Genomic DNA, 15,986 nt, shown 5'->3' with positions numbered 1-15,986 from the left:
CAACTCTTCGTGAATACAATAACTGGCCTGTCACTGCACAGCTGCATTGCGCAATTCTACCCGAGGAGAAGAGGTCATAATACATAAGGCGTTCATCGTCTGTAACTGCAGTACAATACTACAATGCCGTTTCAAAACAGCTTTGCGTTTATCAACTTCAAAAGGCTTTTACAAACAGGTTTCCGAAAACCTGTTTAGGAAACCTGTGTGGAAAGCCACAAATTTGCGGCTTTCAAAAAGGCTTTCCGAAAGGGCTTTCAAAACAGCTTTGCGTTTATCGACTCGGAAAAATTCCTTGAAAGCTGTTTGGAAAACCTGTTTCTGCCGAGAAAAAGAGTTGATAAGCGCACCCAATGACATATTTGTACATGTAGATGTTTTCTCATCACCCCATTTCATCTCATTCAATAGGTGCAGTTGCAGCTGACAGGATAGCAGTCAGTGCCCCATCGAAAAGAAACTTGCAACTTATAGAGGTGAGAGATTGTACTATTAAATTCCCAGGGGCCTGTACAGGAATTCTGTGGGGGGGGGGGGGGGGGGGGGGGGAGAGCTGGAGGGCGCAAAAATATTTCTGGTGCCACTTCAGGGTTTAATCAGCAATTCTCTTCTTTAGCAAATTATAAAAGGGGGGACTCTCGTGCTCCTTTCATTTTTTTTTTCTTATTTCTTTTATTTGAAAAAATATTCAAAGGGGCGCACACCTGGTGCACCACCCCTCCCCCCCCCCTCGCGTGAGCCGAGTCTGCCACTGATTCCTTTCTGTTTTTTGTTTTTTTAAACAGTGATATCCTTTGTCAATGCAACAGTGTTTCAAACCTCGCACATGCACAGCCTACAAATGTACATATCATAGCGTACTTAAAAACAAGTGGAAATGAAGCTACCCAAATAGCACTGTGCTCACATGCAAATATGAATGACATGTCTTTTGAACTTACAACAACAAAGCAGCGGATGGGTCATATTCAAATCCAGCATACAGTATCGTCCATATATCCTGATACATTTGTACCTAAAGGCAAAAAAGAGTCCTCATCCTCCTTTCTAGTTTTTTTTTTTTTTTTTTATTGACATGAGAAAGTGTGACTTTTATATGATATGTAATTATTTATTTTCATTTTTATTTTTTCATAGTGTACCTGGCCTTATTCTCCAACATTGTGTGGGGAGAGGGAGGAGGAGAAAGAAGAGAACATGATGTACAACAAAATTGCCTGCTATTTTTGCCCTTTCTGTGCCAGAGACTTTAGACAGTGTGTTAAATGTGGTACAAGTTGTTCTTTTTTGTGGAGCTACAACACACATGTATGGAGCTGCTCTTGCCTGTTGTAGTTCCATGGTTCTTTTTATATGTTTTGCTTTGTCTCCCAATTCACTACCAAAGGGTTAAAACATGCAAGAGTTGATCAGACTCAAAATTTCCTTTGGACTGCTTTCGATACCTGTATTACGAGTTACGATTTTCTCATTTCCGGAAAATGCTCTCTTTCATTATGACTATTTTATTATATCATTTTCTTACAATGTCTCCATAACCACGGAAGAAATAATTTTTCACTTGCATATAAAATGCTAAAACAATAAACAATTTTATCCAGACTTAAGAAGTAGGCTGTCTTGCGCTTTTTGCAAAGTTTGTGGGCACTCACAAACTTTTTTAACAAGCATGGAGCATGCAGCCCTCTTGGTAGAAAACATTATCAGTGCTTACGTACATGTAGGTTTTGAAACTCTTTTGTGGTTGACCAGAGTGTGTAATGCATTTTTTATTGTTTTTGTCGTTGTTTTAAGAAAGAAAAATGAGAAGATAAGCAACAAACCCTAATGGAAAACAGATTTAAATTTTTTGGAAGTTATTGATAATCCTGTAAAGTGATTCATAAATAATTGTTAGCTTTTTGTATCACATCAAGAAGCCTCATACATTGTATACATGTGCATAACGAGGTTTATGGTGTCACAACAGTGACTCCAATCACAAGGCAAACATGAAATTTGCAACCCATTTTCCACTTTCTTTGCTTGTGTGTGTGTGTGTGTATGTGTGTGTGTGCGTATTTGTGTGTGTTCCTGTATTCAAACTCCAGGACCTGGGAGCAAGAACGACACATAGCAACAGAGAGCTGTTGGAGATGGCGGACACTGTCTTTCTGGCAATCAAGCCCAATCTGGCGGGGGCAGTGCTGAAGGAAGTAGCTCCGTTCGTCAACAAGAACCATCTGTTCATCTCCCTAGCTGCTGGCATTTCAATAGACTACATTGAAGATGTGAGTAGGAGCCACACACAGAAGAGCTATTGTTGTGGAATTATTATTATCCGTACTGCAGTGTATGTCAACTTGGTTTTTATTCAAAGCTGTATAATAACAATGATCATAATGATTAAATATAATGATGATGATGATGATGATAATGATAATAATAATAATAATAGTAATAATAATAATAAGAAGAAGAAGAAGAAGAAGAAGAATAAGCCTAATTGTTATTACAATACAATAGTAATAATTAATGACATGATATGATAGTGATCACAGGTAATAATGATTATCATTAGTGCCATTATTTACATTAATGAATACACTTAATATAATAAATTAATTATTTACAATTATTGGCATCATGATTATTATTGTTTTTGTTATAATCATTTGAAATTGAGGTTCAACTTTTGATCTCAATACACAGTACAAGTATTTACCTCTGGAATTATTTAGCCTGACCTAACCTTGCCCGAGTGTTTTTTGCACACACTTGGCTCCAACTTAAGCTATAAAAAGACTGTGACGTCATCACTTTGGTACTCTATCATAGAGTTCGTCTGTACTCTCTGCAGATTTTGCCAGATAAATCCAGGGTAATCCGGGCCATGCCGAACACTCCATCCATCATCATGCAAGGTGCAACAGTGTTTGCCTGTGGGACCCACGTCAAGGAAGGGGACAACAGGCTCATCCAGTCCCTCTTCTCCCGTCTGGGAATAAGTCTGGAGGGCGACGAGAGCATGATAGACGCAGCCATGGCGGTCAGTGGCTGCGGGCCCGCCTATGTGAGTGGTGCTTGAGTATCAAGTAAATTTGAGACAAAATTTGACCGCATGTTACAAAATCAACAAAAAGTTGCATGCCCTAATTTTACAGGAGGACTCAGAATAAGTGAAATGGGTCAACCTAGTCATTCTTGGTTTTTTTTTTTTTTTTCATATTTTCTGAAAGAATGATTGTTCTACACAATGTTAAATTTTGTGAGCATAAAATTAATGTGAAACTGTGTTTTTCTCAGGTTTTTATTTATTTATAGATTTTTTTTTTTTTGTAGAATAGTGGGATAAAGACTAGTATGTCTCGGAGGCCCATATTTACTTCTTAACCCTCCACAAACTCCTCAATTTCAACTCTGATAACTTATGAAAGGATTGTGCTTCTGCACTGAAAACGTCTATCAGTATAAATGAATAGAATTTGCTTTGCTTAATGGGTGTGAAAATTTTCAGCTTAATCAGATATTATCTTCATTGTGATTAAGACAAAAAAAGAGGGGGGGGGAATGAAGCAAAACAAGTATACAAAATGGAAGCTGAATTCAGCATACGTAAAATCAGTGAGAGACCATCCTTTACAAAGTGCAGATTATGCCTACTTAAAAGAACAGCTGGACATTTAACTTTATACATGCAGTCTAGTAAAGAGCTGAAGGCCATTATAGCATGTACAAAGTTGCATGTGGATTTACACAGTTTTGATCCTCAACTGAAAATCTTCCTTTACATAGTCCATTGGCACAGGCATTTCATCAAACCATTGCTAGTAATTTGAGTGATCAGACATTCAGTTATACTTATAATCTAAATCATTTCTCGTAGTGTTGTCCTAAGACGTTGCATCCAAGTTCTCATAGGTCCCCATACTGTAGATATGACACATGCTGCACCCCAGACCTTCAAAGCAATGAGTTGATGATCGTAAATGATTATTTTGCAGGCTTACGTCGCTATTGATGCCCTAGCAGATGGTGGTGTAAAGATGGGACTACCAAGGGACATTGCCATCAAGCTTGGAGCACAGACATTATTGGTGAGTATGGACAACTCATGTGCCGATGATGGTCAGAAAAATAAATTGACTGTTACAGGTTGCCTCCTGTCACAAAAGTGGCAGTGATATCTTTGCAACTTACATAATATGGATGTAATTGCATTGTAATTGTTATTAAGTGGATTATGATAGAATACATGATAGAATGAAGTCATTAACTATTTTTTCTGCTAAAGGAAGATTAAACACAATGCCATTGTATCAATATGTTGTAATATTGAAGATTGTCATAGCATAGAGCAAATTTAATGCAATATTAGCTCTGATGTAAAATTACTTTTTACTTAGCTCCTAGGAGTATTGAACATTTTTGTGTGAAATATTTTCAGATTGTCCAAGTGCAAGTCAAATGTATAATAGGTATCAGGTCGCCAATTATGATTTGAAATATGTAAAGGAGGGTACTTTGCAACCTGAAAAATTTGCGGCATGAAACTTAATACAGGTATTTGCTGAACACACACTGCTGGTCAATATAAACTAAACAATAAAACGAAGTACTCACTACTAAACACGCTGGAACACCTAGTTTCCACACTAGTGTAGTACACTGTACTCAGTATTTGTAAGATGTACTGGTCGTCAATGCATTGATAGGCAAAAACTTTCTCATTCATTTTGTTTTCATGAATCCTAGCCTGTGAAATTTCACAAAAGTTTCATGCAGGCCAAAATTTATGTTTTTTTAGTACTCACATACATTGTAGCTGTGAGAAAGAGAATGTAGGTTTTTGAAAAGATTTCTCATTTTTCTTCCTCTTGAGCTTCAATCATGAATGTCGTGTTGCTTTTAAATGACCAAGGAGTATAGAGAAACAGCACAATGGAAACAAATCTTCCAACCTCACCGAGTGGGGATAGGCAGACACTACATGACTGTGTGTAATCACACCAAGCACATGTCTGACTATGCCACGTGTAACATGATTATGAAGCATTGCCATACCAAAGAGCCTCTTTACATGTATGTGGAGGGCAGGCTTGATGGTGACATAACATTTGCTCCTGCAACAATTGCTCTGGTCTTATTTTCTCCAAGGGCTGAGGGTTAGGGTTGTGATAGGGTTTTGGGTTTACATTTGGAGTTTGATGTGAGGATTAGGATTAGAGTTAGGGTTAAGGTAATGTTTGTGGGGAGAATTTATGTTTGGCTTTATAGTGTGCAGATATCTTATGGGAGCAATTGTTTGCAGGAGTACATGTCGTGGTTCATGCAGCTTGACAACTAATTTTTGTGTGTCCAAACTCACGCAGGGCTCTGCCAAGATGGTGCTGGCGGGAGAGAAGCACCCCTCGGAGCTGAAGGATGACGTGTGCTCTCCGGGTGGGACCACCATCGATGCCATCCACGAACTGGAGAAAGGAGGCTTCAGACGCTGCCTGATCGAAGCCGTGGAGGCGGCCTGCCTGAAGGCGCGGAAGATTAACGAGAACCAGCTCTTCTCTCACAAAAAGTGATCTCACTTTGGTCAGTGCGGAGACCAGGACTGAAGTTCTGTTTGGCGGAACAGATGGGGATGCTGATAATGTAATGATCTTTATTTTTCTATTGATTGAAGTGTCAATCAAGATTGGTGATGTTGGTTTAACGGTCAGTAAAGTAAAATAGAGGAGTTTCATCAACTGCAGCCATGCCTCCTCAAACGATCGATGCATGGTTGTAAAGGATTCTTATCTGGAGCTCCACCATGCATGATGCCAGGTGCGCTTGCTTGGTTACCTGGTTGTAGCTGATATAAATAGTGCAGAATTGTATTTTATGCCCTTCAATAACACATGTGAAATGTCCAGTGTGATGAAGTACAGTCTAGTGTAGAGGAGGCACGCCGTAAACTGTAGAAGTTTGGAAAAGATGATTTACATCCATCCTTATTCCTAGGATGTTCTCTGCTCCTACATGAGGAGATTCCCAAGGTCACTACCAAGCTACTTGCGATTATTTTCCTGGACTCAGGGCTAGAGTGAAGTGTTTCCACAAACCATCTTGCTAAATTATTGTTGTTGATGCTCCATCTATACTTGTATATGTTTTTTGATCATTACATAGTAATGGCTGCTTGCTGTATGGACGGCTGTTTGCTCTATGGACAGCAAGTGGAATAGAACCAGTGTAAATAGTATACAAATAGTGGATGGTTATGAGTGTGATGGAACAAGATTTTGTACGAGGTGAAAGCTTGGCCTTACTGAATAGCGCACCTCACCTTTCAGCTAGTGAGAAATCTTGTCCCATTGCCTGGATAAAGACCATGCACTATTTAATACAATACCTCTTACATCAACAGATGAGGTCCATACAGATTCATGAATTTAGCACAGAAATGGCAATCATGTTTTTTTTTTTTTTTTAAATTATGAAAGGCAAATAGTGGTGCAGTCACTTTCAGGTGTAGACAATGCTAGTTGGTTGGAGTGGTTAAGAGTAAAATCAGTGACTGAATGCCTGCTTGTAGCTGATTGAATGCATGTGGCAAAGGTTTGCTTATTTTGATATCAGAGCCGTGCAATTAAACAAAAAATAGGAGCTGATCAGGAGTTTAATTAACATGAGAGTTGCTGGAAATTTGTGACATCAGCTATACTTGACAGTGACAGCAAGCACTGATACTTTATGTCACGTGATGAGTGTAATTGACCAATTGGATAGCTGTATTCTTTTTAGTTGTTGTATGATACCAGTATAATTAGTGCATTGCAGTCATGCGAGAGCAGCCCAACGTCCATGTCCATGTCCATAGGGAAATATAAATCTGTGGTGGCCAGCTGAAATTTCACAAATCTTCCACAGGGATTTCACAGAATTTCATTTTTTAAAAATATTTGTATTATGCAAGAAGATTTTCGGTTTTGAAATAATTCTGTCAGTATACCTCCTCTCTTTTTATATTCTCTCTGGTTGTCTTTTGAAGGAACATCATTCCCTTTAACCTGTTTGTGGTAATCACATTACAGAAAGGTAGTCATCCCTTGCTTTACCTCAGTTGGCAGAATCATTACCATGTGTTTTTTCCTCTAACAGGATGAAGTCTTGTTTTTGTTTTTGTTTTCTTATGAGAAGAATTTTTCCCACCTATCGTTCGCTGAAAGCATACATGTGCAATATTAAAGACCCTGTCTGAAATCTTGGCAGCTTTTCGTACCCTATCATCATGAACACACAAGCAGTGAGTTCAGACATCTTCAAAGATTTAAAGCTTGGCCTCATGCTGCAACAGTTACTATAAAGTTTGAGTATAGTATGTACGTAGCCAATAAATCATTGTAGATCTCATAATTCAAATACATGTAGAATATCTGCTCATAGATTTTGGAAGTGCCTGGTTGGATCGTTGTTTGTTGCGTTTAGCCACTGCTAACCACCAAATTTTAAGCAGATATCTTTGCCCAGATATGACATCATGAAAACAGACTTATATTTTGTTTATGTACAATCATGCACGTTGATTGCTATACACATTAAAGAATATGTCACTTACTGGCTGAAGTACTTTTCTTTTGACTTCAGTGCAGAACAAGACCAAAGATGTATATTTACTTGAAGACTAGCAGTCGCTGTTAACCTGTTCCTATACCAGGTTTCCAAAATGTAGACAAGAGTGCCTGCATTAGTGGCCTAAATTTGTGTTTATTCATGTTATGCTGCCCAGAAATATGCCACTGACAGAAAAATTAAAGTTTCTTCTATCAGTATCTGTTCTCTTTCTTTATGAAAACTTTGTGTATCACAGCATTATTTACCTTTTTTCCAATGTAATGTGCGCTTGTTTTGCTATAAAACTGGTATGAAGATACATATGCAACGATCAAGGTGTAGCTCAGTAGATTTTGAGTTTCACTGACCCCATTCATCAGGTGACTCTTGTGGGTATAAGAAAAGAGGTTGTGAGCCCATCAGCGCACGCTCTGTGCGTACCTCGCACCCGATCGATATTTTCATTGTTCGATGGCACGATCATGTAGTTGACCATGGAAAGGGAATGAGTGTACAGCTTGACTGCTTTCGCACAGGTGGATTACCAATCTGTCTGTTCTCTGTCAACGGGAGAAATATTTTTGAATTTTGATTTTTTTTTTCTGAAATATTTTTCTTGTGGCATTATTTTCATGAAATAGGTCCATATTGAAATGTACAGGTAAGTCTGTATTCTTTTCTACCAAATTGACAAAAGCTATTTGTTTAGTACTTACATTGTAAACTGCCACTTTCTATATGACTGTGTTAGTTGTTTTTTTTTATTGCTCATCAAAAAGTTTAGTCCATTTTTTCAAAAATATGTGGTTCCAGAAATCAGTGCATACTATTCCTGACTGTGAGCTGGCTTCTTGTTGGTCAGTGAGCAAACAAATCTTTCTGAAAAATTTTGTATTCAGTCCATGTTGTTACAACTGTATGCTTCTTGTAACACATTCTTTTCATGAATAGTTATTTTTTTAAATGCTTTTTACTTGCTCATTTTGTCAAAAGTATTTTGTCGTAACACATGGAAACACTAGTTTTCTTGAGCATGAGAAGTCTTAGTGCTACATATTTGTAGTTACAGTGCAAATTTCAGGAACGATTGTGTATTCACTTCATGCACAAGCATCATTTTATTGACACTTTGAGATATTATTATGCCGAACAAGTGTCAAAACTTCAGAATTCTTTTAAAAGTCTAAGAGTGTACATAAGGTACTGTAATTGGTGTTAGCACGTAAGCACTGGTGCCTCATCAATTTCTCGGCTTAAAGGAAGATTTGTATTTTAATATCAAAATCACTCAAACTTGCCTCATTTCTTTTATCAGCACACAGATATTATGGACATATTAACATTCACAGAACTTAGTTTGTTCAAAAATATGGTGTGCTATTTTCTTTACATTCTTAGACCTTCCCCCTTAATACATGCCGTCAATCCCTCGTTTGAGGCGAGCCCTCAACTGAGGTTACCCAAAGTGGGGTGCGTATATTTGTCGTTTGGGAGTTGGGAGTCGAAGTACTTGTCCATTGCAAATAAACTTTCTGCTCAGGCGTGACAAACCTGGAGGCCAAGCCAGGGTTTGATGACTCCAGCAGCTGTCGTATTACGTAAGAGCATGATAAGGATATCTGCCTGTGGCAGACCATTCAAAGTGAACTCAATTTTCTCTATCCTTTCGAAAGTTTTCAATTTTATATTCTATTGAGAAATTCTATGGTCATCCATTTTACATTTCGAACGAAAAAAATTGACCCGTAAATAACGAAAATACAGGAATAAGAAGGAGAGCATTGCCAGTTTGCCGGTGCTATTTGGCAGTGAGTTACAACGGGGAGGTGAGACTACTCCCTGGTTACAATCAGCCTGCTGACTGGATCGTTGAGAAAGCAGCTGTCGTATTACGTAAGAGCATGATAAGGATATCTGCCTGTGGCAGACCATTCAAAGTGAACTCAATTTTCTCTATCCTTTCGAAAGTTTTCAATTTTATATTCTATTGAGAAATTCTATGGTCATCCATTTTACATTTCGAACGAAAAAAATTGACCCGTAAATAACGAAAATACAGGAATAAGAAGGAGAGCATTGCCAGTTTGCCGGTGCTGACAATGTGCTATTTGGCAGTGAGTTACAACGGGGAGGTGAGACTACCTCCCTGGTTACAATCAGCCTGCTGACTGGATCGTTGAGAAAGCAGCTGTCGTATTACGTAAGAGCATGATAAGGATATCTGCCTGTGGCAGACCATTCAAAGTGAACTCAATTTTCTCTATCCTTTCGAAAGTTTTCAATTTTATATTCTATTGAGAAATTCTATGGTCATCCATTTTACATTTCGAACGAAAAAAATCGACCCGTAAATAACGAAAATACAGGAATAAGAAGGAGAGCATTGCCAGTTTGCCGGTGCTGACAATGTGCTATTTGGCAGTGAGTTACAACGGGGAGGTGAGACTACCTCCCTGGTTACAATCAGCCTGCTGACTGGATCATTGAGAAAGAGAGAGAGAGGGAGAGAGAGAGAGAGAGAGAGAGGGAGAGCGAGGGGGAGAGAGGGAGAGAGAGGGGGGAGAGAGGGGGGAGAGATGGGGGAGGGAGAAGGGGAGAGCAAAATGGAATGACAATAGTTCCGGTCACTACAGTACAGGCATATGCTCTGTCTGCATACGCTGAATGTCTACACTCACACACACACACGTACACACACACACGCACCATGGAGCTACATGGCCCATGCCAAAACCAAAACAATCTCCTCCTCTCGCGGTGCCCCCCCCCCCCCTCCTGTGGCGCTGTGGCGATGACTGATGCTTAGATTAGGCCAGGGTCAAGAAACAGGTGTTTTATATCTTTGACTTTAAGTCATTGATTGCCAAGATATGCACTGGCATTATTCACTGGGGTGTAGCCTCTTCAAACGAGAGATTTGCGTCATGATTTAATATTTGCTCAGTTATGATGTAGAATGCTCATTTTTTTACTTATTTCAAACAAAATGTATCATTTTGATTTCTGTATACTTTGTTGAGGCTTGTGAGATATGAACCAATGAGCCATCTTACTTCAATGAGTGCCTTATTATATGAACATAATCTTTCATCAATTAATTTGATGTGAACTTTCTGAATTAATAAAACATTTTTCTGAGCAAAGCACTACTGTTTCCTGTCAAAGAAAAAAGAATGTGAGGTGTAGCAAATTGATGTCTGAAAGAAAATTGATATATTTGGAGTATAGCACTCAGTCATATTTATTTTAACCGAGAATCTCAACAGCATCTTGTAGATATTGAATCATGTGCACAGTGATTAACCTTGTGTAGTTAGTCAGTGTCAGTGTCATGTATGTATGCATAAACATGCACATGTCACGGAACTTGATGAAATGAAAAAGTCCAGAAAATTGCTCTTATGGTAGGCCTGTATTGTTGACTTTAGCCTAGGGAGACGTTCACATGAGACTTTTTTTTTTCTCCTGATCCAATGCATATTGACCTACCTATCTGAGGTTTACTGTGAGTTTTCTCTCAGATGGATTATGTACAGTATTGAGTCTATGCTAGTATCTTGTATTGCACTGATTTATAGTTTCACTCATGTCAACACAATATTGCCTTGTAATAGTTTCTTCATCATGTGTAATACAGTTGAGGATATAAACCAGTGTTCTGTCTGTATAAACAGATATCAAATCAACTGCCCTCCCCCCCCCCCCCCAAAAAAAAAAAAAAAAAAATGTTGTAGGCCCTACAACAAAGATTGATATACATGTAGATTCATACATGTATTTCTTTAAGGGACACATTCTGGTTTTGTTCAGTATTGTACTTCATTCTCTAGTTGACTGTGCCAAAAAGATTATCTTCTTTTCTCTCTGGTTTTTTTTTTTTTTTGGTTTTTTTTTTTTGATTTTTTTTTTTTTTTTTTTTTTTGGGGGGGGTGTTTTTTTTGCCACATTTCACTTGCATCATTTTGACATTTCAAATAAAATGTAATGGTTATCTAAGTGAATTGTAATATTCTATTTCAAAAATTATGTTGTTAATGTATGCTTTGTACACAATTTTGATGTGTATGCAAATCTGCCTTGATGTTGTGTATATAGGTGTGTGCATGTGTGTGTGAGGGTGTGTGTGTGTGTGTGTGTGTATGTTATGTGTGTGTCCTAATTTGTGAATGATTTGAATGAAATCAATAAACAACAAGGGAGAACAAAAAGTGTGTGTGTGTGTATAAATATGTATGTGCATGGGTGAGTTTGTCTATTATTTTATTTGTTTGTTTTTGGATAGAGGCTGGACTGAACCATTATTATTTTGATAAATGCCTTCAAAAAATTTGCTCACAAAAGTACAGCTTGCAATAGATAATGATAAAATCTGATAACTAGACATATGAATCCTATGCACCCTTTACATATTGGATGACACCAAAGTTTATTGGATGAAAATCCGGTCTGAAATGACTGAAACATCCAAAACAAAAAAGTAAAACAAAGCGATCGTAATAAAATGTGGGTCCCACACTTTATTAGAATTGCTCTGTTTTGGATATCTCAGCCATTTCAAAACCAGTTTTCATCAAATAACCGTTGAATTCCCCATGAAATTACTGTACATGCTCTTTCATATTTCAGAAGAGGTTTCTCATTATCTCACCCCAAAAAAAAAAAAAAAAAAAAATGTTAAAAACCTGAAATTAGGTCTCAACCAAAACTATACGATCCCTAAAGCCAGCAACATGATCATGGAAGCGGCATTGTGCCCTTCTGTTTCATATACAGTACTACATGTATATATTGCATACATCGTTATGGTCAACAGAGTGATACACTGTATATACTAGTGTAAATGTAAACATTTAATATACATTGTACAGTCAAGTGGTTGTCACTTAAATTCCAGGAAACGCGAAGAAGACACCAACTGTCAACAGGAAATACATCATGAGATTTGCGGGGTGGTACGTTTCCGGTCTAGTGGCATGATCATCAGAAATTCAAGATGTCTTGGAAAAGAAACAGCAATGGCAATGAAATCATCAATACTCTGAGATTCTGAGGTGCTTGGCTGCTGGTGGTACGTAACTAAAAAGGGAATTACAAGGATGAAGCGACTTTTTACCTCAGCTGATCCAAAGGGTCAATGAACTATTGCCCTCATCATTCATCGTGGGGGTTGTGCGTAAACTATACTTATATAAATGTATACCTGAAAACCCAAAGACGGATTTAAATTCATCAAACTTGGTAGGCAGCACCCTACTAAACGACGAAAGGTAGTTTGTTCAAATTGGCACCTTTGAGTGCCCCCTCCCCGCTTATGATATCAAACTGTAGGTTGCCATTGATACGCTATCGAGTGATTTATCTTTGTTCAAATGGGCACCATGCATGCCCCACCCGGTGGGGGATGGCCTGGGGGATGGGGGCATGCAATATTTATATTATATTGGATGGCTATGAATGGGATACCAGGGAATATTGCACGAGTTAGGGCCAATATTGCACGAATCGAAGATGAGTGCAATATTGACTCTAACGAGTGCAATATTCCCTGGTATTCCATGAATCAAGGCCATCCAATATAATTATTATCATCTATACAATTAAGTAGAGCAACCATGAACTGCACAAAATTACCTGGCTTCTACTCGTCTTTGAAGTTGACTCGGCAGTCCCATCCCAGCGCTGAAAAGGGGAAGCCCCTAAAACTGCGTATTGAAACAAACAACTAGCAAGATGTTTGCGCGCGTGTGAAAAATGTAACAAAATGACGCGCACTAGTAGCAAGCATTTGCGCATTCAGCAAGCGCTCACGCAATAAACGAGACAGAATTGAATATCGTGTGATCTTGAACGGCAATTAACAACGGTAGCCTATGGGGAATTAATACGTTGGTCTATGCGATTCGTTCAATATGCTCCGATATTGAACGGTAAAAATTGAGCGGACTACAATACGCGTTTTTAATGCGCCGCTAAAACGTCCTATATAGATGATAATAATTGATCTTCTTTTTTTTTTAATGCATGGTAAAATTTTCTGCAAACTTGGCAAGTGATAGATAATGTAGACAACATGATCATACCCTTCTTGAGGTTCCCCTATGTTAAGCTCCCCAAGTTTGCTATCTTCTTGGGTATGATTTATGGTCTGCAAGAATTATTTGATAAACATTTGGAACGGTGAACTTGCAAAACTCCGCTTAGAGAGATCTCGATGAGTCTCTTTTTTTTTCTTCTCCATCTTCTGTTTTTTTAATCCAGAAAGAACCGATTTTACTTAAACTTTGACAATCCTTTGCATTGGGTCATTGTGGAGAACAAACCACTGTCTATAGCGGAATCTAAATCAGCGCTGACATTTCCGTCACATCTTAATTTCGATGATTGCATCAGTGTCTTACAGACCATGCCACGCAGTGCTGATTTTTAAACTCGCCAAATATCAGACGTCTTAGTTAGGTGATTAGTTTCTCATTCTTTACAAATTTTATATAGGCCCTACTTTTAGAGTTTCATAAGAAACAAAGAAAAAGAACTCCCCCTTTTCAGCCCTCTCCTGCTCGCGTTGCTTGTATATGAAAAAAAAAAAATCTACAGGTATTCTAAATTTTCTTGATTCGTGATTCAGTAACATGTTTAATTTCTTTCTCTTTTTTCAGAGTTGAAATCTCCTGTTGAATGTTCAAATTGGCCAACGCTTGTATATTACTTTTTGGCTTTCGGATGAACCGAAGAATTCAACCAATACTAATGATAATTAGTACTAATTAATACTAATAATAATTCTTCGATGCTGAAAGACATGCGCGTATGATAATGCAGTGGAAACCATACCATTCCGGGCATAAGACCTATAAACTGTATAGATTTAAAAATTGGCTTTTATACGTATACGATTGGTAAGATTCAGTGTTCCAAATTCAAAGTCAACTGCTCGAAAACTGACCGAGTAAGTCCAGTGCCTACAGTATTTATACATAACAACATATTGCCCGCGACATTGATGGAAACGTGTCCTGCACATCCACATATTTGGCCTATCGCGGATATTTTATATGACAAATTCAAAATCAACTGCTTCAAAAATTTGATAAAGTATATAGATAAATCCACATGCAAAGTACAGACCATCAACGAACTAATGATCACGCATTGCATGATTCCCTTTAGGTACCGCCTTCAAACTTCTTGGAAATTTCAGGAGGGGGAGGGGGTTGGAGTATAACATAAATTTTATCACACGAAACATAATCTTCAGGAATTTCACGTGACTTCAGGAAGTTTATTTCACGATAGAGGAAGTGAGGACTGGTGTAGGCTTATAATCAACAAATTAAATTGATATTTATCCACGTTTCTCAGTACGGAGTTAATATAACGAGAATTAAGAGTTTCTTATATCAGCAGCCGGAAATTTGAATTAATCACACAGAATAAACAAACTATTGAGTCATCACTTCGACTCCCAATAGACACCTTCCGGATAAAGAGAAATATGACTAATAAGGAAGAGAAACTCTTTCAATAGGCATTTTATTTATCCAAAATCTTTATCTAAAATCCGTAGAAAATGCCATCCTATGAACTAAAAAATGAAAATATAAATTCGAGGGGAGGGGGTGACCTCGCCCCCCCCCCCCCCAAAAAAAAAAAAAAAAACCAAAACCAAAACCAAAACCAAAAACAAAAACAAAAACATCGAGGAGGCGGTGAGGGACTGTGCGGGTCGCGTCCATCCCCGCCCCAATCTACGTGATCCCCGCCTGTATTATGCTTTCATTATTTTTGAGACATGCTGAATGCATATAATTTGCTTAGAGTTGTAACGTATGCGCCTTATCAGACACTTATTTAATAATTATTGTTAGACCAGGGACCAGAGTGTTAAACAACTTTTGGTGACAGATAGGCACACAAAATCAAAACACTGACCTTAGAGGGATAGGGCCTAGTATAGTTTTGGTTGAGATTGGGGATTCAGATGTTAATTTTTTGCGAGATAATTAGAAGCCATGCATGCATCCGTGAAATATTAAGGAGCATATAATAACCGTCTAAGAGAAATTCAAACTTTAATTTAAATGGAAATGGGTTTTGAAATGGCTGAGCTATCAAACAACAAAGTATTTAAACTGGCAAAGTGGTCCTGATAAAAGGTGGGTCCCACCTAGCTATTATTAAGACCTCTTCATTTTTTAGATATCTCAGTCATTTCAAAACCAATTTCATAAGATAAAATTTGAATTCCTTTTAGAATTGTACGCTCTTTCATAATTCTTTAGAGTTTTCTCATTGTCACACAAAAGCGTATAATTGGAAGCTGAAATGCCCATCCAAACTATCCATCCATTTAATGAGATGGCAATTATCTGATTGAGCCATATATAATAATATGTTATTATTATTATTATTTTTTATTA

General features: G+C 37.9%; 1 protein-coding gene across 1 annotated transcript; it reads left to right on the top strand.

Moving 5' to 3' along the window:
* Window positions 1-409: 409 nt before the first annotated feature.
* LOC139731087 (pyrroline-5-carboxylate reductase 1, mitochondrial-like) lies at window positions 410-6,058 on the top strand. Its single transcript, XM_071641967.1, has 5 exons — window positions 410-476; window positions 2,091-2,270; window positions 2,840-3,052; window positions 3,984-4,076; window positions 5,352-6,058. The coding sequence occupies exons 2-5, from the start codon at window positions 2,136-2,138 to the stop codon at window positions 5,553-5,555; spliced, it is 645 nt and encodes a 214-aa protein (XP_071498068.1). The 5' UTR covers window positions 410-476; window positions 2,091-2,135; the 3' UTR covers window positions 5,556-6,058.
* The last annotated feature ends 9,928 nt before the right edge of the window (window positions 6,059-15,986 follow it).

The sequence above is a fragment of the Diadema antillarum genome, unplaced genomic scaffold (genome assembly GCF_040938485.1).
Source record: "Diadema antillarum isolate AM-2024a unplaced genomic scaffold, OU_Dant_1.0 seq00000356_RagTag, whole genome shotgun sequence".
NCBI classification, from domain to species: Eukaryota; Metazoa; Echinodermata; class Echinoidea; order Diadematoida; family Diadematidae; genus Diadema; species Diadema antillarum.
Note: the sequence above shows the minus strand (reverse complement) of the source record. Positions and strands in the feature narration are given on the sequence as shown.

Coding starts and splice junctions, on each gene's coding strand:
- LOC139731087 (XM_071641967.1), top strand. CDS start 2,136: ATGGCGGACACTGTCTTTCTGGCAATCAAGCCCAATCTGGCGGGGGCA. Junction 2,271..2,839: donor CAATAGACTACATTGAAGAT/GTGAGTAGGAGC, acceptor TACTCTCTGCAG/ATTTTGCCAGATAAATCCAG. Junction 3,053..3,983: donor GTGGCTGCGGGCCCGCCTAT/GTGAGTGGTGCT, acceptor ATTATTTTGCAG/GCTTACGTCGCTATTGATGC.